This window comes from Pinus tabuliformis, chromosome 7 (genome assembly GCF_031772625.1).
Source record: "Pinus tabuliformis cultivar Carrire ecotype Pingquan chromosome 7, CPIR1, whole genome shotgun sequence".
NCBI lineage: Eukaryota > Viridiplantae > Streptophyta > Pinopsida > Pinales > Pinaceae > Pinus > Pinus tabuliformis.
In genome coordinates this window covers 672,514,892-672,538,810 of record NC_142293.1, presented here as the reverse complement: position 1 = coordinate 672,538,810, position 23,919 = coordinate 672,514,892, and the positions used below count along the sequence as shown (strand labels likewise).

At 37.4% G+C, this 23,919-nt stretch overlaps 1 protein-coding gene across 1 annotated transcript in view; it reads right to left on the bottom strand.

The window, feature by feature from the left end:
• The window catches only part of LOC149249250 (Tetratricopeptide repeat (TPR)-like superfamily protein), a 386,408-nt gene that overhangs the window by 61,417 nt on the left and 301,072 nt on the right, over nt 1-23,919 (bottom strand). Inside the window, exons 22-24 of the mRNA XM_089452450.1 lie at nt 23,344-23,708; nt 23,120-23,211; nt 22,784-22,839 (exon numbers count right to left, since the gene is read on the bottom strand). Of these exons, the coding sequence (XP_089308576.1) occupies nt 22,784-22,839; nt 23,120-23,211; nt 23,344-23,708 (513 nt within the window). The remainder of the gene's footprint in view (nt 1-22,783; nt 22,840-23,119; nt 23,212-23,343; nt 23,709-23,919) is intronic.

The window sequence follows — 23,919 nt, the reverse complement described above, 5'->3', positions numbered from 1 at the left end:
CATATTGTAAAAGAAAATTTATTTGAGTCAAACTAGAGTCAAAAGACCCTCCAAGACCTTGGCATAGTGCTACAACAAGTCGGCGTTTAAGAGGAGCAAGTCGGCCTATTAAGGCACTCGAAGAAGACTATAAATAGGTGTACTCAACTTCATTTAAGGGCAGCTTAGATCATCATCAAGACATTCGATCACAAGAAAAGAAGTCTCCTACCAAGTGAAGAAGGGAAAGGCAAGAAACAAAGGAAGATCAAAGTAATTCAAGGAGAGGATTGCTTTTGGTTGTTCTGTCCTCACACATGCGAAGTTAGGGTATCACTTTCGCTGCAACAGGTACCGAATCGTAGTCACACAAGGAAGTCGAGATTTGTCCTTGAAGAAGTCTTCACTACAAGCCGAATTTTCTAGGAGAAGAATCTATCTCAAGCGAAGGAGAGAGGAGGACTAAATCACCATAAGCCTCTCATACGTGTCACCTAGGGTTTCTGCAGCAAGGGCCGAAAACTGCAGGTCGAAATTGCAATCAAAGTTTCAGGTCCGAAATCATGGTCAAAGGTGAAGTGGAAGTTGCTAGAAGGAAAATTTGACTTGGTCTTGGAGGGGTCTTGGCCAAGGGTCATAGGTCTTGGAATTCGTCAATTGAAGTTCTATACGAAGAGAAGAATCTGTGTGGGTTTTCTTGTCAAGAGGAGAGGCTTTGGGCCTAGTTGATCACCTATATCTCGTGTCCTCTTGTCTTATTGTTCTTTATGGTTTGGTAGTTTCCTAATGATAAGAGCACTAAATATAATCAAGTAAAAGAAGAAGCTAATTAAGTAAAATATATCACAATCAATTATCAAAGTAAGAGAAATCGTTTAATTTGTTGCCTCTAGATTTCTCAAGAGCTAAGGTAGCTTGTAGAAGAACCATCAAAAGGAATATCACGAAAGGTCAAGGCATCAAAGAGGACATCGAACCATCAAGAAGGGATTCATAAGGACCAAGCAATCTAAGGAGCATCATGAAAGACCTCAAAACCCTAGCTCATCCAAAGAAGGGTTCCACACTTGAAGTGTTCTTGGGAAGCTCACACGTTTTTACAATCATCATCTCAAGGAAAGGAAAGACCTCAAGAAGAACTACACATTAGAAGCAAGAAGAAGCATTTCCATCATCATCAAGGTGATCTCCCACTCCTTGAAGCAAGGATCACATCTCAAGCATATTTAAAGAAAGACATCTCTAGAAGAAGTATTATCTTCAAGGAAGCATCAATTTGAATATATCACCATCAAAGGAGCATCTTCACTTGACAAGTAAGTACCCTTATATCTATAATTGAATCTACTATCAAAATCACTTCATTTTGCAAGGAGAACAATAAGTTGGTTGGGTCATCAAATTTCCTTGCATTGAGGACAAATTTGATCCTCATAGAAAATGAAAGCATTGGACATATTAAGGGTTCAATAACTTCAATTGTCGAACCACCAAAAGAAGACGTTGAAGCTTTAGCAAAGTATATGAAGGGAGAAATAAGGGCTCAAGGAATCCTTATAGAAGCAATCAATGATTCCCTCATCCCTTACGTGACAAAATTGGAGAAGTCAAAAGACATCTATGACAAGCCAATAGAATTGTTCTTCGTAAGCACTGCAGGAGAAGTGATATCTTTGAGAACCGAGCTATATAAGATGAAGATATCAAAGGAAGAAGGAATAGCCTTCTACTTTGAGGGTGTCACAAATAAGAGACCAACTACAAGAGTTGGGGAAATAATGTCTGACAAAGAGATGACCACCATTGTGCTTAATGCACTACCGAAGGAATGGAGCAACATAGTATCAAGCATCTGTGGAAAGAAGGACGCCACCCCATTCAGTGAACTTTGGTCATTGTGTAAAATTGAAGAAACCATGTTGAAGGCAAAAAGCGATGTAGGACCAAGCGAACAAGTTCAAGCATTCGCTACCATGGCTAAGAGAAAAGGAAAGTTTGGGAAGTTTGGTCCTCAGAAAAAGAAGAAGATCGATATGTCAAAGATCCAATGCTATGGTTGTCAAGAATATGGGCATTTCAAGAGAGATTGTCTGAAACTCAAGAAGGACAACAAGAAGAGAAAAGAAAGGAATGAAGTCCATGTCATCAAAGAAGTGGAAGAACCTGAGAAGAAAAAATCAAAGGAGGAAGTGAAATATCTCTATTATGATTGAGATAATCTTCTTCACTTAGTCCTTTTCAGTTTTTGTGAAAGATAGCTATCAGGGTTGAAAGCATTGTAAGTGTGATAGGATGCATCATATTAGAAGATGGCATCATAGTAGAAGCATATGATTGAAGCAAGAGATCATTATAGAAGCTTGAAAGGATAGTTGAAGTAGAAGTCTACATGAATGTAGCAATCATCATAGAAAGGAAGTAGCTCTTGGTAACCACATTGAAAGCATAAGTAGTATATATGGTTGAAAGAATGTCATCTAGCATGATAGAAGATAAAAAGAATTCATCATACATCATCATCATTAAAGAGGAGCATTTGCAAGATGAGGATAATCAAGATCCTCTGTTCGAATCTTCATTAGAAGGTTCACCTCTACTTGGAAGAAGCAAGTGTCTTGTTGATCATTCCACTGTGTGTGGGATCTATTGTTATAAGGATGATGGTATGATGACATAGGAGTGCAACATGGTTGAAGTACTTTCATGCAAGGAAAGGAAGTTGTCGAAGGAAGTCTAAATGACCAAAAGAAGAAAATAGGTATGTATGTATTTGATAATTTAAGGCATGTCATCATATAGTTGCAGATAGTATGGTAGAATGCTCTATCTCATGATCATGATAAAAAAAAAGGATATCTTCCTTTAGAAAGATGCATAAAGGCATATGCCCTAGTTCACATATTGATGAAATAAAGTCAATATAATATGTCCTCATATGGAAAATGAGGTGGTCAATAAGATGAAGGAACTATGTAGAAGTTCCTGGGGTACAATATGTGAGGAAAGGAAGTAGGATTCATGAAAAAGTTACAACTATGGTCACATAAGGCATCAATATCTGATGACTAGAAGAATCTTATATGACATCTCCAAGGAGAAAGTATGAAGACTCTGATAAAGTCTGTAAAGGAAGGAGACCCTTGACATTGAATGTCTTGGAGACATGTTTATGAATGTGCAAGATGTTGATGTTGCAAGCAAGCAAAAGTCATGATGAAAGGCCATCATAAAAGCTAACTTTGATTTGATGTTCTCTTTTATTTTTGAACAACATCAGGTTGGGGTGATACAAGGCTACTGGAAGAGAGTTGTAGATGACACCCACAACTAAATACTCATGTGAATGGATGGAAGAACTTGAAAGAAACATGACGTGGAAATGGTATTTATGTGAAGAAAAGCCAGATGTGGACTAGAAGATCACTTTTTGATGAAAAGAAGGATGACATGACCGATGGTTCAACCCTATGGTTCATTGAAGGAAAGTGATGGATGGTTGATGCCCTACGAAGAAAACCTAGAGGATGAAAGCTCCATAATGATGAAGATGAAATTCATGACATCGAAAGGAGGAGCCCTACAAGCAGCTAAAGGTACCATGATCTCCACCAAAGAGCAAAGAGTTGCTATTGGAAACAAATCCCTGGTTGAGAGGGAGTTTGGACAAGCCGGTGGATAAGAGAGAGCTTGGGTATATTCCTTCTAAAGGAATGAGTTGGTCCTCCTACGTTAAGAGGGAGTGATAGATATGGTTCTCTACTTCATGTGTCATAATGTTACTTGGGAGCGGGAATGGGAGCGGGAGTGAAAACGGGAGCAGGAGCGACCATTTTCAGAAGCTCTCGGTTTGGGAGCGAATCCAGGAGCGATTTTTTAAATATATATATATATATATATATATATATATATATATATATATATTTTTATATTTTATATTTTTTAATTTTTGATACATATATGTCAACAAAAACACGTAGAATGATGAATTAGATATAAAAAACATATATGTATATTATATATATATATATATATATATATATATATATATATATATATATATTTTATATTTTTTAATTTTTGATACATATATGTCAACAAAAACATGTAGAATGATGAATTAGATATAAAAAACATAAAAAAACATAGATTGATCATTGAACCATATCACATCAATCATCTAGAAATTATAATCTTCATCAATCGTGTCCACAAGTTAGTAAAATACATATTACAACTGCAACATATTGAGTCTCGTGAATCATGATTCACAAAATTCAATCTTAAAGTTTCAACTTCAAGCTTTCAAAATTGAAAATTCAATATATAACATTTATCATCATTGATCACCAAACTTGTACTTGTAAGCTAAGTTTAACCATTACAAGAAGTAATATCTTAGATATTTCTAAGTCCTAACTTCTAACTGTTGACATGAAATGAAATGTTATAAAATGAAACATGAATAATGAAATGAAATGAAACAACTTTAGTCTTCCACGAAGCATCATATTCATAATTCACAATCATTACCAATGAGTTATAATTGCCAACTTCAAACTTCAAATTTTCATTGTCACAGTCATATATTGTTTACAAATAATATCATTATGATATGAAAGAGTCAAGGACTCAAGACTCAACAGTTATGAAAACTAATAGAAACTAGAAAAGACAAGTAAACTGTAAATCTACATGTGGCCCTTGCCACGAGAGTCTCCAGGAGTATAAGCAAGTCATGGTGGTCTTCTAGGAGTCTCCCGCACAGACCAACGACCAGAACTAGAAGGCACATGCCCTCCACATGAGGGTGTAGATGGAGGTGGCGACAGCAAAGGAACAAGACTCGGACCTCGAGCATTGCTACTGGATGGTGGAGGTGGAGGTGGCATGGCTGCTGCAGCTGCAGCTGCTTCATCTTCATCCCTTATAAGTTCCTCTTCCAGTTCTTCAAGATGCACTATACCATCCTCCAAATTGTCATCCTCTGGGTGATTGTCCCAAATTTTATATGTGGGATCTGTTGTCACGTAGATTGTCATGACAACGCTCAGACCGGGGGCTATCACCCTGATCACCGATCTCTCCGTTTAAGCCTGTCTCCCGCGGCTAAGAGGGGTAGACCCTATGAGGTGATGAAGACCAACTGTCAACCAGTTGGGTTGGGAGACACGAAGAAACAAGCACTAAATTGATTTTGCTGAATTAATGGACCAATGCCTTAAGAGATTGATATTTAAACGATTACTTGTTAGATGATATAGAAATATAAACCATGAACAGCAATCATTTGTCATCAAGCAACTTAGAACAGTGCAAGATATCCTTTTAAAACCACAAAGTTCTTGTAATGACCGATATCCAGCAATCAATGCCTTAAACAACCATGCAATTATAAATCATTAACCAGATATCATATGCAGCAAATCTTTAAGATGATCATTCATGCGCAGACTTGTCTAAAATGATAAACATTTATTCCACATAAATTTAAATCTTAGCGTGAAAAATATGACGAGATAATTTCCCGAGAATAATTGAATCTGGCAAAAGAAACCTCCACAATATTTTTATGCTTTTTCAAATTATGGCAAAAATAAAATCCAGTTCTACGCTTTAAAAAGAAAAATTTAAATCTTTTTTTTTTTTATAACAAAATTTTAAAAAAAAAAAATCTACTCTAAAAGCAAACTAAAACTACCAAAATTTCGAAACTTGAAGGGCTAATAAAATTAAACTAAAAATTAAAGTTTTAATCTAAATACTAAATTAAAATACTAAACTAAAATTTGAATCTAAAAATTAATAAACAAAACCCTAGAAAGGTCTAACGTAACCTGATGAAAGCAACGAACATTGAAACCTGGTGTCCACTGAAGAATTGATTCGCGTGAAGGTTAACCTGAGCAACTCTGCGGTGAATGATTTCTGTCTGCGGATCGGATACCCTCGACGGCGGTGCGTTTAACTGAAATCCACAGAGAATGCATACGATCCAGGACCACGAAGCAGAAATAGACTTATGAATATCAACTTGTTTATCGAAATACTGGAGCAGAATAGTTTCACGCCGGAAGGTTTTCAAGTAGTCTAGCTTCACACGCAGGCATACCCGCAAGTAGAAAACGACATTCGATGCCTCATTTTTTGGAGAGCCGCCAAAGAGAAAAATTTCCCAGCCGACAACTGATTATCTGAAACGTTTTGCCCAGAATAACCTCAGGAAGTGTATTTCGGCTACAGACAGGAGTAATGAAGGGGATTTCGAGCTGCATGCTACTACCTCCTTACGGCTTCGAAAATTTATATGCACGCAGTCAAACAAGCGATAGATCAAATAGAACCTGAGACAGGGTTTTGTTGGAGATAAATGCATATATCTTTTATTACATAATGGATGAAGGTTGGACGCATGGATCCAAGGAAGCTATGCCAATGTCTGAAACTCAATAACCTGACCTCAAAATCTCAATTTCTCCTGTTCCAGAAACCCTAAAAAAAAATTCTCAAAACCCTATACCTGCAAATACAAGAAAACCAAAACCCTAATGAAGACTGCGTATAAGGCAAAATTTGAAACCCAGATCAGCTAGTTAATTTACAAATTGTGGCCCCTGAAATGCCAGATTTAGCAATAACAGCAGTAATATTTTCAGAAAATTTATTTTAATGTAAAACGCTTCAGAAAACCCTGCATGTATTCATAAAAAATATTTCGAATGATAAGCCCGGGATCAAGAACTGGCTGGGCTCATTCAGAAAACACAACCCGGGAGTTGGCTGGTTCAGCCGAGAACTTCCCCTAACGCCCGGTAATCTGAAAAAAGGCTTTCCTGCACAGCTTAAAATCAACCATCAACATAGAAGGAGAAAACAATAGTGAAACCCCGATCAAATGGAGATACCTGCCAATATATTTCAGAATCTAAACTATCATTCAAACCTCAAAGATCAGACAAGATACCTATGCCTAGATCAATCTTCTTTAAGCTATCATTACTGGTTGAAAATAAAATTATGCAGAAAAAATAGAACAATCATACAGCATTTTCAGAAGAGTAACACCAGCAAGATTTTTAACCCCAAAGTCTTCTTTATTGCACAAAAAATGAACTACAAGAGAGCTTCTTCAGCACAAGACTCCCAGATCCAATCTAATCTCAACTGACCCCTAGCACCCTATTTAAAGGAAAAGATCCCAACGGCTAGTTCGAGTGATCCATGTCGAAATGATCTCGACCGTTGATGAGAATCAAGACATCTCTTAATCTCATCCGTCGATTTATTAAAAAATGATATTTTACATGCATTCACTCAAAATATTATTATTTTATTATTTTAGGGTTTTTGCTTTATTTTATAATTTTTATATTTTTTAATTTTTTAATTCATTTTAAAATGGATCCTCGAACTTAGCCTTTGAAAAAATCTCCTAGGACCTAGGACTTAGGACTCATGAGGGGATTTAAAACATTTTCCAACCCTCAAGACACTTTACATCATGACTTTTACAATTTACATCTTAAGGGGGAAAACCCCTTTATCATAGACCCTCATAAACCACCCAGTTCTGCGACACAACTATAATCTAGCAGATTAACACACTAGGATTCTCCTAAAATTCTAATGACAAAATCCATCCCGGCTTTGGGGTCAGGCTGAAGGAAAACTCTGCCGATCATGGATCGGTGAGACGAAAAACCTTCCGGGACGTAGATTACCATTAGAAAGTTAGGTCCACCTAGGCAATTTACATACACGACTCATATCTGCTAAGATTATTTACAATTCATACATGCAGACTGGGTTTACAATTAAAATGATCAAGCTGCTGATGACTGCAGGATGGCACGGACATGTCGATCAAGTGCTACCCCTTTTTGCAAAGAAAAGGGGGTGTACTGCATGGGTAGTTGACCGGTAGTGGTCAACAGGATCCTCATAAGCCCGATCACAGTAATGACTCTTGTAGTGCACATAAACCAAGCTTTCTGCTTGATTTTCATTGAGCCTGTTTCTTTTCACATTGTGTATGAAGTTGTAGGTGCTCCAACACCTCTCTGCAAAAGAAGTATTCACAACCTGTGATAGAACTTTTTTTTGCCAATTTTGGCAAAAGTCCATGGCCGCCATATGTTCACCACCATGGTCTTCCATTGCATGGAAGGTACCAAACAAACCAGTGCCACTGAAGTATTTGCCTATTTCAAGGCGCACGGCTGCACATTCCTCCCTATCAGGTATCAACTTTTCTAATGCTTGCAAATATCCACTAGTTACCTCTGCACCTAAATGGGGTTTGGTCCTAATCCCACCCCCTGGTGCAGGTTGGCCCAACCAAGATGTAGAGTAGTATTTTGGCGTAAGGATATACGCCGAGCAATGTAGTGGAAGATTAAGTCTATTCCACCATTCACACACAATCGTGAATCAGTTTGTACAAGTTGGGATCTCTGTTATGAACAATATCTTTTATTTGCCCCAACATGGTATCCATTTGCTCATACACCTCGCCAATCACTGGTTTGTCTGTATCTGCAAACCGAATCATGTGATAAATGGGCTTGGTGAAATCCAATACTTGCCTCACACTTGTCCAAAACTGACCATCAAGAGCGGCCTCCTCCACCAGTTCAAAAACTTGTCTGTCAGCTGCATTTGTAGCCCTTTCCTTTAATACCTACCAATGTGGACTTGATACCATGCTAGCCAATGACTCTCTTACCTTCAAAAGGCGCCTGAAGGTGAGGTAATAGCTACCAAATCTAGTCTTCGCAATCTTCAACAACTCCAATCTCGAGTGATTGCGAAAAAGGCCATGGGTATTGCTATGATTTGTAATAAATTTTATCATTTGTTTGCCTTTCTTGTACAAATCACCAATCCATTGGTATTGTGCATTTTTGTTCTTGACAACATCATGCATCAGAAGGTTCAATGTGTGAACCAAACATCCAGACCAAAATATGTTGGGGTATTTATCCTCAATAATTGCTCTCGCTGCCTTACAATTAGGAGCATTATCAGTGAGGACTTGGATGACATTGTATGGCCCAATACGGTCAACTGTTTCAAGTAATGCTTCTACAATGTTGATGGAGGTCCTGAACTTGTCTGAATAATCATGTGCAGTTAGAAAGATGGCACCACTAACAGACACAACAAGAACACTTATCAATGGCTTGCCTTTTACATTTGTCCATCCATCAAATACAATGGAAACCCCATGGTCAGTCCAAGAACTTGTCATTCTATTCAAAGAATGTGACATTTTTGCTTTTTCATGATCAAGTCCAATGGTTCTTGCCTCGTCATACCTAGGGCTCTTATATCCTTTAGGGGAATCATTTATGGCAGAAACCATTTCATGCCAATAAGGTGAGCGAAGAACATTGAATGGTATCCCACAGGCATAGAGAAACTTGTAAACCTTTGAATCCACATCATTCCTACACCCCTCATCAAGGAAATCTGATATGGTTCTACGCCTTAAACCTGATGACCTTGTGCCTCCATATCCACTGCCTTGGGAGGATGTTGAAGGAGTTCTTTGTGCTTGTGATTGTGAGCTTGGTTCAAAGAAACCCCTTGATTTTTTTGATCTGTATTGGGCTTCCTCCTCTTCCCTTATGTATTTGGCTCTATCCCAGAGTTGCAGGAAGCGCCCCCCCCCCGGATCCTAGGCCGGAATCACGCCCCGTACGGAAGCGTTCCGGAAGCGCCCCAGGAAACGCGATTCTGTTTTGTCCGAAGCGCGATTCCGTTTTTTTAATGCGCTTCCTGGTTTTTAGGAAGCGAAACCAGGAAGCGTGGGCCCCGAAAAATTAAGAGGCCCCGAAATTTGACTTCGAACGGTTTCCTCTCTCGCTATGTGTAAAAGTAAACAGCTTTGAAAATGTGGGATATACATCGTCGCATGTGACCGCCGGCTGAGAAGCTTCTCTTTTAAACTTTTCTGCCTGCCTGGTCTTCCTCCTTCCAGCTAATCGACTTCGTATTTCAGTTGTGGTTACCGTATTTTAGACTCTCTTCGTATATACGTGTATGCATGGGTATATATGTATACACTGGGAGCAATATTCGACGTATTTAGGTAACAGAGAGAATACAGGAAAAATATATAATATTAAAAAGTGTATCTCGGTTTTTTTCTCCCCTGAAAAATATATTGAAAAAGTGTATCTCGTTTTTCTCTCCCCTGAAAAATATATTAAAATATGTATCCTTTAAAGTCAATCAAAAAATTAAAGTAGGAAAATAAGGTTCCGTGCCTTCAAGTTCAAGGCATGGGAGATGGCTAAAGTATTTTTATATAAATAATCAGTGTGTAAATAGCCTTCGGTTGACAGAGTTACAATACTCCGGACATTTCTCTACCAAAAGTCTTCCTTGAACATCGTACCTTTATATTTTTTTATAATTTCTTTGAGTTTCATTTCATTATTTATTGGATTGTTTATTATTAAAATATTTATTAATATTAAAAATATATTATTTTTAAATAGTTTCCAAAATTTTAATTTAAATATTAATTATTATTAGTTAGATGGTAAAAATTTCAGTTTCACTGGATATTTATAGAATATTTTTAGTGATAATCATCAAAAAGGTTCTAATTAATTTGGTATTTGGGATGTTTGTTTTGAGTATAAATGCAAAAAAATATAAAAATATATATATATATATATAGCAGACGCTTCCGCGGACGCTTCGCTTCCTAGATTTTTGGAAAATGACGCTTCCGCGCTCCCGCTTCCGCTTCCGCTTCGCTCCCGCTTCGTGCAACATTGCTCTATCCACTGGACAAGCTTTGATTCCTATTTGTTTGTCTCCATCCCATGGCCTTTTCCCGCAGAGGTGTTTTCTGGCACGGGTGTATGAACTTGTGTAATCATTGTTGCAATGGGGGCAATGAAATTTAGTGGTTCCACCCCCTTTCCCTGCTTCAGGCCTGTTAACATATTTCCACAATGGGGTTTGGTCTTGTTTAGTTTTTTGAGAGTCATGTTCACCCTCTCCAACGCCTCCTCACCGGGGTTTTCATCAAATTCACTTTCTCTAGTTTCTTCATCCCCCTCTTCATTTTGGCCCCTCATTTTCCTACTCTCCAGCACCATAATAACCATAAAAGGGACCAAGAAAAGGAAAATCCCAAGAAATATAGCCACGTCCATGATGTTTGATATTTGTAGGCTGTTCAATCTACAAATTAATTTTATTTATTTAGATTAATTAATTTAATAATTTTAATTTATTAATTTAATTTAGATTCATGATTTTTTTACTAAATATAGTTAATAAACTAAATTAAACTAACTAAATTACTACCTAACTAAATTAAACTAACTAAACTAACTAAATTACTAAGTTACTTACCTCTTTGCAGGCTTGCTCCTCGCTCCTCGGCACTTGCTCCTCGCTTCTCCTCGCTCCTTTGCTCTTGCTCTCATTCAAGTGATAATGAAATGTTTGTTTGCCCCATTGAGTTTTTAAAACATAATTTTTATTTTTTTTTAAATTGGATTTTTTTCCGCATCTGCGGCTTTTTTTTCGCCCGGATCGCTCCCGATGTCAGTCAATTCGCTCCCGGAGCGAATATTTAACGCTCGGGAGCAATCGGGAGCGATCACTCCCCGATCGCTCCCGAGCGTTAAATATTCGCTCCGGGGGCGACGCTCCTGATATCACTCCCGAAATTGACAGGGAGCGCAAATTTTTTTATCGAGAGCGCGCTCCCGAGCCGCTCCCGCCCGAAGCACAGATTGGGAGCGGGAGCGAGGGGGCGGAGCACTCCCCCACAACACTGGTCATGCACTAGACCAAGACTAACAATTTTAATTCTTAGTGAAGGCCATGAGGAGAGATAGATACATCATTCTTGTCTACATGTTGTGAAGAAAGAATGGAGTATTGGGTAAGCATCTAAGTCTAATTTCAATACTCTTTGAGGATGAGGTAGGGCAGTCAAGGTAAGTGTAATCGAACAGGAAATTCCTTGAGGATGTGTTATTCCAAGATAGGAATTGTCTTAAGGTGGGGTATGTGCCTTGAGAGACAATGATGATGGTGTCTATCAGTCATAGATCTTGCCAGCATTGTGCTCTGATCTTGTGGAGAGATAGAGTTTTTAGTCAAGGCCTTAATATGTGACAATGTTGGTTAGTACGATGAGATGCTCTCGCATAAGCTAAGGAAGTAGCTGATGAGATGGCTTACCAATCTCACTCTTCTTATGAGAATTCTTCAAATTGAGAATGTCCAAGTACTTTGTACGGATTATGAATACCTCCCTATTTAAGAGGGAGTGTTGAACAATATAACTAGGTTCAATCTTCATAACGACATAAGTAATCATGATTTTATGTATTTGACGTGAAGAGAAAACTAAATTTATTATTGTTATTCTTGAGTCATGGGTTTCATGCTCAAGGGAAATTTATTTTTAGGTCAAGCACCCTTTGAGTGCTTCTAGCACTTGTCATTTAGTTTACAAGTCAACTGAGTTATTGTCATGTATTGAAGACCCATTTGGGCATGTTACATATTGTAAAAGAAAATTTATTTGAGTCAAAGTAGAGCCAAAAGACCCTCCAAGACCTCGTCATAGTGCTACAACAAGTCAGCGTTTAAGAGGATCAAGTTGGCCTATTAGGGCACTCGAAGAAGACTATAAATAGGCGTACTTGGCCTCATTTAAGGGCAGATCAGATCATCATCAACAAGTTCAATCATAAGACAAGAAGAAGTCTCCTACCAAGCAAAGAAGGAAAAGATAAGAAGAAAACAAGATCAAAGTAATTCAAGGACTATTTTTGGGTTTTTCTCCTCACATGTGCGAAGTTAGGGCATCACTTTTATTATAGCAAGTACCAAATTGCAGTCACACAAGGAAGTTGAGATTTGTCCTAGAAAAAGTCTTCACTGCAAGCCAAATTTCCTAGGAGAAGAATCTATCTAAAGCGAACAAGAGAGGAGGATAAGCCTCTCACGCGTGTCACATAGGGTTTCTGCAACAAGGGCCAAAAACTATAGGTCAAAATTGCAGTCAAAGTTGCAAGTCCGAAATCTTGGTCAAAGGTGAAGTGGGAGTTGTTGGAAGGAAAGTTTGACTTGGTCTTGGAGGGGTCTCGGTGCTGGAAGGAAAGTTTGACTTGGTCTTGGAGGGGTCTTGGTCAAGGGTCATAGCTCTTTCAATTCATCTATTGAAGTTCTATAAGAAGAGAAGAATTCTTGTGGGTTTTCCTCTCAAGAGGAGAGGTTTTGGGCCTCGCTGATTGTCTATATCTTGTGTCCTCTTGTCTTATTGTTCTTTAATGAGAGATATCATTTAATTTGCTGCCCCTAGATTTCTCAACACCCCATGTTCGAATGGGTACTTTTAGGAGAGTTTTTGCTTCAACTTGGAGATGACATGTCTTGTTGTAGAGGTTGCAATGGACCTTTTCATTGCCTAGGAGGATGTTGCATGTTTCCTTGGCGAGCACAAACGCATTGTGAATTGTGGGAGTGCCATGAAAAATGATGGCCATAGCCAAAGAGCTATGCATACATAAGAAGATGGTCCATGTGGGAAACAAATAGGTGGACCGATATAAAGAGAAAAATGGGGAAGTTACAAGAAAACAATCACCTTTACATGTCATCCGTGGGTGATAGCACAATTGCTAAAAATCCCTTGTGTATCCAAGTGATCGGAAATTCAATCCCCCCAGACATGGCTTACCAACCGAACCAAAAAAAAAAAAAAAATCGCCTTCACATGTCTAAAAAATAAGTGTTCTCTTATATCATTTGTCCTAATAGGTCTACCTCCATGACGGTTACATACCAACCTAAGACATAATAATGTTAAATTTTCCATTGAAACTATCACCCGGTACTTTATTAACCTGGGAAATTACAAATCTATTGGATAAATGCACAACGAGGTTCTTAACACAATTAAAGGACGCAAAATTACACCAATCTCAATCATGAGTGACAAAAACAAAATTCTCCCAACCAACAATTCTTCATTAATAACTCAATCAAAACCTACTTGGGCTCCTTCCCTAGGACAATGGCCCAACTGAGAAATTTAAAGTTACGACATACCTTGAATCTGATCTAGCAGATCAAGCCCCAAATCTATCCTTGATTTCCTTGGTTGATATAAATCTCCATTGTTGCACTTTTGCAATTTCTCCTAACCAAACACACTACAATGGAAGTCCTTCTCCACTTGTCACTAAGATGCCTCTCTCAATGCCTTGTGCTATTTTATGTTGTCTCTTTCTCATCTCCCTAACCTTGCTTCTATAAATTTACATTGAGCTAAATCCCTAACTCTTATCTCCAAGGCAATGGATGACCAAGATTAAATCTCACCTCCCTTGATATTAATGGTTGAGACTAAAACAAAATCACTTTACTTTACATTTCCTAAGTTTCTTTAGCTCAATATCTAACACAATTAATTATCTGCATTCCTAAGTTAGTCTTAGGCTAAGTTACATTAGCAACCTGCTCACGCTTGAACAAGTGTCCTAAGCATACTTTGGGAAACTTCTACATGCCTAGACACTTAGGCCTGTGAAGTAGTACATGCCTAAGCTACAAACATCAACACTCCCTCTTAGTGAGGGATGTACTTTTGCCCCCTAGAATTGACTATAATTCTGGAATGACATCCACTACCATGGTTGCTCCCTCTCAACTAGAAGCCTCCCCTGCCACCTAGTTTGGAATTATCTTCAAAGACATACTCCCCTTGAACTTGTTCCTAGAAGCCTCCTACTCCTAAACATCCTATCAGGTCATCTCATATCAAAGGATATGTTGATTGCTCCTCCTCACCAAAACCTAAGGCTAACTCCCTCTGAACTGCTCAATCTTCAAAACTTCCCACTCCATGTTCTTTGCTACAACTCTATTTCATGTCATTGCTTGAATGAGTTGGCCCTTTAGCCTATAGAGGTTTCTCCCTCTAACTCCAATGATGTGGCCCTCATTAGAGCTACATACCATGGGTTTGATTAGTGCCTATCCACCCTAGAATACTACACAAGACCCCTTCTTCTCTATCATAAATATTCATAGCACATTCCACCTAAGTTCTGGAACCCATAACACGTTCTTCACTTAGGATTGCATATCAAATACTAAGGCCTTAAGCTTGAATATTAGGCTGCCCTACTCAAAAAAATCTTGTTTCTTTGAAAAAACTGGGTTTTGAACATCTTTCTGACAAAATTTTTGTGAAAAAAACTAGGGAGCGAATTTTTTTTGCGGGAGTGCGACGGCAGGGAATTTTGGGAGCGTGCTCTCGAGTCACTCCTGCTTGAAGTGCAACGGGAGCAATTTGAAGGGTGGGGGCCCTACCCTGCAACCCTGTTCAGGAGGTAAAGGGAGGCAAAACGACTTGGAAGGAGCAGTCCCGGAGGCTATGCAAAATATTCAGTGGCTGCAGTGTGCATTTTTGGACAGCAATGCAAGTGCCAAAGAGGAGTATGAGTGGCTTGGAGGATGCTAGATCGATTTGCTGGAGGGAAAATGGTTTTCCCAGATATTTTCCAATGAGATAAATTGTCGGAGCTTTGCTGCGAAGGCAAGCAGTTGTAATTCTCTATTTCGCTGAAGATTATTAATAATAAAACCTTAATCTGTTGGACTGGTTTTACGTTCGGAGCTTTACAAGGGACAATTGTCCAAAAATAACAGTGTCAAAATTATTGTGTGCGTGTGCATTAGTTTCTCAGTTCCAGTATTTTATTTTTCCGCATCGTTTTTAGTTCTGAAGAATTGGAATGTGAGTTTATTGACATTTGGCATTAATAATTAACAGAAAACAAATAAACTGCATAAGTTGGGAGATAAATTTCCAGTTGTTCCGATTCGTAGAAATTTCACATAGTAGCCTAATATGCCTTCTCTACAATGCTATAGGTTTGATCAAATTTTGATGTGCCAATATAAAGTGATGGTATTTTTCCAAAAACTAATTTTTCCTATATCCTTCGAGAGAGAACTTGTATAACGTGCCATACCTGCAATTTTTCAAATCTGCTTCTAAAATTTGGACTTAAAGTAAGATGATCTACCTTTTATTTAATGTTACTGTCGACATTCAAATTGGAAATTTCTAGCTTCAGATATGACTAATTTTTTGGAAGAAACTTTTGTCATTTTATGTCAAAGGAGACACTGTCTCCAGAAGATTATTGCATAGACTTGTAGGGGTCTTCAAGCCCTTTCCAACAAGTATTTACTCGTCCTCTAACTCCTTGTCGTTGATGAGATATTGAATTTTGAAGTTAAAACATCATATTTTGCCAAGTTGGCCTACAGAAACTCAAGTCAGACGCTTCTCAAGAGACGAGTCTATTCATCATGACGAACAAGTATAAATAAAAACCTAGATTCCCCAATTCAGACATCCAATTTGGTCAAGTAAATCTGAGGCAAGGAAGATTTCACACCTCGTGAACTAAGGAGCAAGAAGATAAGACAGAGATTATATTTGGTGTTTTTTATTAGGCAGTTCTCTGTTTTTTTGTGGTTTCTTGGATCATTGAACAGGCACCTTACAGCTCTCTCTTGAATATCATTTTGACCTTCCTTTGAAGTAGATTACAGGCCTGTGATTGGTTGTTTGTTTGACTAGGGTTTTGGCCTCTTGTTAGGTCAATCCTTGGACCCTTGAACAGTCATCTTGAAAACAGCTCGGACCTGTGAAAATTGATGGTTTCAGCCCTGTTAAAGAACTCAGTCTCGGCCCTCTGGAAGGTCTGTTACAGACTTGGGCTTCGGCCCTGTACAGACCTCAGTCTGGGCCTGTGTAAATCATCCCCAGACCTCTGTTCTGGCCCTGAAATAGCACAGATCTTTGGCCGTGTAATCTATGACATATGGCAGTGTCTGTGTGCTCTTTTGGACAGACCTTTTGAGGTTTGGATCAGGCCTTCAGGCAGAATCTAAGTTACCAGAATACGGATCCGGATACGGATCCGGATCCGGATTCGGATACGGATCCGCCAGTTTTTTGAAAAGCCAGGATCCGGAAACGGCAAGAAAATGGCAAGTACAAGCAAATATAAAATATTTTATAATTTTTAAAATTAAAATTTATATAAATATAAAATTAAAAACATAATTTTTTAATATGTAATTTTTATATACAATAAATAATTATTATATAAGTAATTCCTAAGCTATCAGTTATAAATATTAATTAAATTTATATAAAAATAAAAAAACATATGGAAATTTTTAAATATATAAATTCAATATAATACTTTAAAAATAATTATTAAGTTAATCATAATATAATTAATGCATCATTTATAAATATTTAAACATTGATTATTAGTTATAACTATTTATATTAAGCAAATTATTAAACTTATTTTAGAAAAACTATTTTTAAACTTGAAAATTTATTAAAATATAAACTTACTTTTTAAACTTTAAATAAAATATCTTCTAAATAAATAAAAGTAGGTTATAATCTTGACGTCACATGTATTAAAGTTTATAATATGTATTTGTATTAAATAATATAAAGTTTATAATATATATTTGTATTAAAGTTTATAATATATATTTGTATTAAATAATATAAAGTTTATAATATGTATTTGTATTAAATAATATAAAGTTTATAATATATCTTTATATTAAAGTTTATAATACAGTCAAATAAATTGTGGCCCGCTAACTCCCTCTTGGACTTCATATCCGCTCGGTCTTATCATTAGCGTCATTTACTTGAATTAAAGTTTATAACATATTGTGTTAAAAATAATACATTTCAATGTAAATTATGACGTCCAACAACTCAGTTTATTTTCGCGGAGGGATTTTTAAACCATTTCTGAACATTCGAAATTCACTTGCGTTAATATTTCTGTTTAAAAATTTTGTGCTGAATTACAGTTTTCTACCCACCGAGAGAACATTTTTCCGACATACAATATATTTACACACGGAGAGAAGACGGACGGATCTCTACGGATCCGGATCCGGATCCGTTTCTGATCCGGGGATCCTCGGATCCAGCCATCAGGGTTGACGGATCCGGTAACATAGGGCAGAATTTAAGAGCCTTGGAACAGACCTACTGAAGCAAGCTTGCGAACAATCCTTGGAGAAGACTTGAGTAGACGTTTTGAAGCTGAATTAGTGCCTTATAAAGCAGATATTTGAAGTTGATCTTGTCCACTGGAAGAAGACAATCTTGAAGTCTCTTTGGAGCAGCGTTAAAGCCCTCATTGTTGAAGCCTATTGAAGACATCCCTTCGAGCAGGCAATCTTGAAGACTAGTTGAAGAACCTTGTGCAGACCAATGTTTTTAAAACCGGAACCGGTGACCGGACCGGTCCACCTAATGAACCGGTTTACCGACCAGAACCGGTCTAACCGGCACTGGTTTGGTCTAAACGAACCGGTTTTAAAAAAATACATTAAATAATTAATTTTTAATGAAACAAAACTATTTTTAAGATGTAAAACCATGATTCCAAGCCAATAGAGACAAAATATGCAAAGTTTGCTCATTTAAATACCATGTAAAGGTGAATACATCAAAATGGCACCGAGTGCAATACATATCATCAACAAAATAGCAAAATACATAACAAATGAGGCTCTAAATGGCCTATAAAGTCCAAAAACATTGCTGCAAGCTATGAGGCCATTGGCCTACTACAAGTCTACAGTATACACATGATCAATCATCAAGTTCATTACCACTACTAGACACAAGATCATCATCAGGAGCTACATAGACATCATCTGGTTCAGAGTCTGAGGATGCCTCAGCCTGATCTGCAACCTCAGTATCAATGCCACCAATGACAATAGAAGTGGACCTAATGGAAGCACGAGTTTGTCGACCTGCATGACTAGTGCCTTCCATTGGTTCTTTGCCTTTCCTTGATGCCGCTATTGATCCTGGTTCTGATGCCACCACATAATCTGCTTCATCCCCCGCCAAAGCCATGTCGATATCAAAATCAGCCTCAAACACAGGTTCTTCAGTCTCCTCCACCCATTCTGATGTTGGATCAATATCATCCAACACAATGGGATCTCGATTAGGAGTTTTTCTCATCATTTGGAGCTCTAATTGCATTTATTGTTTACCCCCAAACCATGAAATCCTGAAAACCATTATGTCTGTTGAATTTTGAGTGAAATCTAAAGTTCTAGTTTCTCCATATGAAATCCAATGAGGTCGAAACCACTCTCAAACATCCTGAGTCATTTCATGGTAATGTTAAAAATTTAAGTAAAAGGATGAAAATGAAAATTAAAGGAAATGTCACTTTTACTTTAAGAATTTAACATTACCATTAATTGCCAACATTGTTAGGGTTGAAACACCCTTAGTCCCCCCCCCAAAACCCCTCAAACACAGTCAAAAACATGTTTTTTTAACTTTATGGTGGTTGTGCCTAAAACCGGCCGGTTTAGGACAAAACCGGCCGGTTCCGTCCTAAATCGGCCGGTTCCGTCCTAAACCGGCCGGTTTTCACCGGTTAGGGCACAAAAATGGAGAAGTCAGCATTCAAACCGGGTTTTTTGGCCGGTTTAGACCGGCAGGCTTGCTAACCGGCCGGTTAGACCGGTAACCGGTTTTTAAAAACGGTTTTTAAAACACTGGTGCAGACCTATTGAGGACATTCTTAAGAGCAGCCTTGGAAGACATCCTTTGAAGCACCCTTTGAAGACATATCTGGAGCAGCTTTGTTGAAGCATCATTGAATACTTTCTTAGAGCATTATTGAAGACATCCTGGAAGCATTTTTAAAGTAAGTATTACATGTAAAATTTCAAATTGACCAAGTTGGAGCTTGGAGTTGAAAGGATCGGAGTCCTGATTTTTGACCAATTTGGAGCTTGGAAATTGTTGAGAGGATTGGAGTCCTCATTTTGACCAAGTAGGAGCTTGGGTCTGTTCAAGGTTGGAACCTTGAAAAAGTCAAAAAAATTGTTGTACAGGTTGGAGCCTGATTTGTTGTACAAGAGGATTGGAGTCCTCACCATTTTGATTAATAAAATTATTTTTGTTCCATCTCTTATTTTCTGGTTTCTTTTGTGATAAAAAATCTTAACTGGCATAAAATAACAATTGAAAGAAAAACTAATTCACCCCTCCTCTCAGTATTTCCAACATAATTTACTAGGAACATTTGTTTGAGACTAATATCATGACTAGTCAAACACCCTACTTTCCGTAGCCTGTATTTCTGAAATTAATTACCACATGAACTTTTTACCACTAATATTTCACTATGTCTTCTCAAGTTTCCAAAACTTTCACTGTCTGAAACTTCCTCAAAAATGTTAAAGAGAAAAATACCAAGATGACTCATTTGAAGTAGCCAAACCCAAGGATTGTATGTTTTGAAACCAAATGTTATGCACCAAACACCCAAATAGCATAAAAATAGGAAGAGAAGTAACTCTACGCCTTGAGAAGGACAAGGAGGAGTGAATGAGAAACTGCTTCAAGAGGGAAACCTCCTATTATAATATAAAAGAATACACAACATGAGATGACCTCTAAAACTATGTCTTCTTGGTGTAAGGTTGCAATTGCAATTAAAGGGTCTAACCAGCCATTAATGACCTAGCCAACCAAGAAGGATAACACTAATACAACAATAGAAATGGAATAACTCTATGTCTAGAGCTTAACAAGATCTTTTGTATAATCCTTCAAATCTTTACCCCATCTGTTGATCATAGAAAAATTTTAACAAGGCTCTTACAAAGCTTTCAAATTTAACACTAAAGATGCAAACGTGTTGCTTGTTGGTTAACCTCTCTTTGGTCAGTTCTTCCACTGATCGTTTTCGTGTTAGGTATTTAGATGCTATATCCATGCTTACATCTGGCTTGTCAACTATGCTAGGTACTTCTAATATCTCTGTTGTTAGTAGGCAGCATCATACATCTGCTTTTTCCCATGCTGTTTCCTATCATGAATATGCACAATTAGTTAACTGTTCCATTAAAGGATGTGGAAGGCAAAGGGTTCGGTCAAATTAGTCTCACTCTCTAGCTATGCATGTTTTCAGATTTTTACTTTGGACGTGTGGAGCTTTCTTGATCAACTTTGTTTACAGTTTTGGTAATTTGAATTTCGATGCGTTGAACTTCATCATTGACATTTTGACACAACCATAAATGATAATTAATATTAATATTTGAGCCCCAATAGACTAAACTGTTTTAACCTATAAACTGTGATTATAGAATAAAAATTGTATTCTGTTGCTTCTGATTTTGTGTGATGTGAAGACATCTGATTTTTCAATTAGTAGATACACTTTAGAGCATGATTTTCATTTCCCTGAAATAAAAAGCTGAAATTTGATTTCAAACCAGAAAATTTATGCATGAAATGATAAATTGAACTTTCAATTTGTCTTTTCGAATATAAAATGTATATTTATAATTTAAAAAGAAAAATAGGGTTAGGGTTAGGGTGTTGATTCCCCAATTCCTAATTTCAGGAGAGGTGATCTGCCTGCAGCAGAATCTTCTGATGATTCCAATGCGCAATCACAACTAGTGTAACTTTGCAAGAAGTCAAAGAATTGTTTCAGAAGAGAAATTGTTTCCTTGCTCTTTGTTAAGGCAGGACATATGTTTTGGAACCTGAGAAACTACAGAAAGATTCATGCATTCTAAGGAGTGGATAGCTGTCTACTTCATAGCCGATGCATGTGGAAACAAGGAGTTGAGTGAGTCAGTGCATTTGCTCACGAAATTTCCTGTGTACTTTCACTTGCAATATTGTTACTCTGTAGAGTATGGACAATTGATACAGAAGTCATCCGGGAGAGAGGTTGAACATGAAAATATGGAAATGTTGTAGTAATGACTAGTTATTAATTATTTCAGAAGCACAAAAGATGTCAACATAGTTTGTTGAGTTAGAACCTCTATTGTAAACCTATTATTAATGAAGTGCTGAACAAGAGTAATTAATGGTTGGAACCTATTATCTGCTGCATATGTGATTGAAAATCATTTTTCTGTTGGCATTGATGTCACAAATCTTCGATAAGTTTTTTTATGGTAGTAGAATCCCTTTGTTGAACCCTTGAGACCCCTGCTTGCTGATGGGAAGTCGCAAAAAATAATGATGCTCCAAAAACCCTTGGAGTGGAGCAAAAAAGAGATGATTGAACAAAGAAACTGTACATAACCATGTAACAGCATTTCCTAAGCAAGAGAAAAACATAACAAAATCACAAAAAGGAAGCTAGTTGCGCATTGAGAAGGACATCGTAAGTATTGATACTAGGTACCAAGAATGACAACAAGATCACACCAGAAAATGGGAGTCAAGGAACACACATGAAAAGAAATCAGACTCAAAACCCTTTAACACAGAATACAAATGAACCTTCCACTCACAGGGTTAGTAGCATTAAAACTCTCTAGCGATTGTAACTACAAAGTGAATTTTTCTTGGATAGTGAATGGTTTCCAATATACTCAATCCCATAACCACGAAACACTACATGGGTGAAGGTGTTGAGCAATCAGCATCATCTACCCCGGTTTCACTCTTGATAAGTTGATTAACAGAATAAATTTTAGATAGGATAAAATATCCCAAAAGCAACCAAACCTATGATGTTTGAAGTTTGAACAGAGTCCTAATCATCAGTATCAAATACCAGATGACGTATACACACATATTGAAGATGTTGAACACACACACATAGATAGAGAGAGTAGTTACAATGGTATATATGTTATTCTCACTTCATCAGATTTCAATGAAATAAAGTATAAAATGCTAAAGTACATGACAAGTCATCTTGAGCATAAAGCTTACATCTTGACTTAGAATAAAGCTTTGAACTACAAGCCCACATCAGGTAGCCCAGTCAGAAATGTTTACCCTCCACGCCTTCTAAAAAGGAGAAGCTAATCTTTGCCATACATCTAATTTTATGTTTTTATTGATCATCTATATTTCTATTGATCAAAAAACGGAGAGAGAGAAAAGAGAAAAGAAAAGAAAACAGTTAAATTACTACAAATCCAATAACAAGAAATAAATTCTAATACAAAGGTGCTTTTAAGAGTTTAATGTGTGATATTAAACTTTAACGGAAATTCATGGCTTTATATTACCCACCGGATAAGAGTACTTTGTGGGTGCATATGTAAAGCTTTCCGCAGGACCACCTCACCATTTTGGACACCAGATCTTATATTGGCACTTGAAAGCTGCAAGATGTGACAATATCAATGAGCAAAGCATGAAAAACCATGCACAGAAAAAGCACCTGGGTGATCCTAAACTAATTTACAAGCATAAGAAAACACACCTCACATCATGATAAGTGGACAAGAACATACCTGTTTTCTACTTGCCAGTAAAGAGTAAAGTTTAGGGGATCTTTCATGCAGAAAGAACAAATCAATATTTTCACTAAGAAACATGGGAAACCGTCCATTAGAATCAAGAATGGCAATGGCAAAAGCAGTTAAACTGAAATTTGAATCTGTACGAATATCCCTTGGTGTCTTCAACAGTTCAGTCATAGCATACTCCTGCCCGAAAATTTGATAAACTAATTTACACACCAGCCCAAGATTGGAAGCCTTGATATTCTCCTTTGAAATGGTCACTGCTTTATGAACCATCTGAAGGGATAAATCATTCTTGCCAATCTGCCATAGTGCTACTGCATATATTTGCAAACCTTCAATGCCCAGCATACCTGACAACAGAAATTAGACACGAAGCACTCAACATAAGCTGCATTCAAGGATGATATATAGAACTTGGAAGTACTGTGTTTTAATATTCTACCCAATTCTTTCCTATTACATTTCCAAGTCGACTTCAACATCAGTCCTCAACTACTAGGACTGCATAAGCAGATATCAAGCCGTCTCCATGTTAGGAATTAAAATCTACCTCACAAAGTA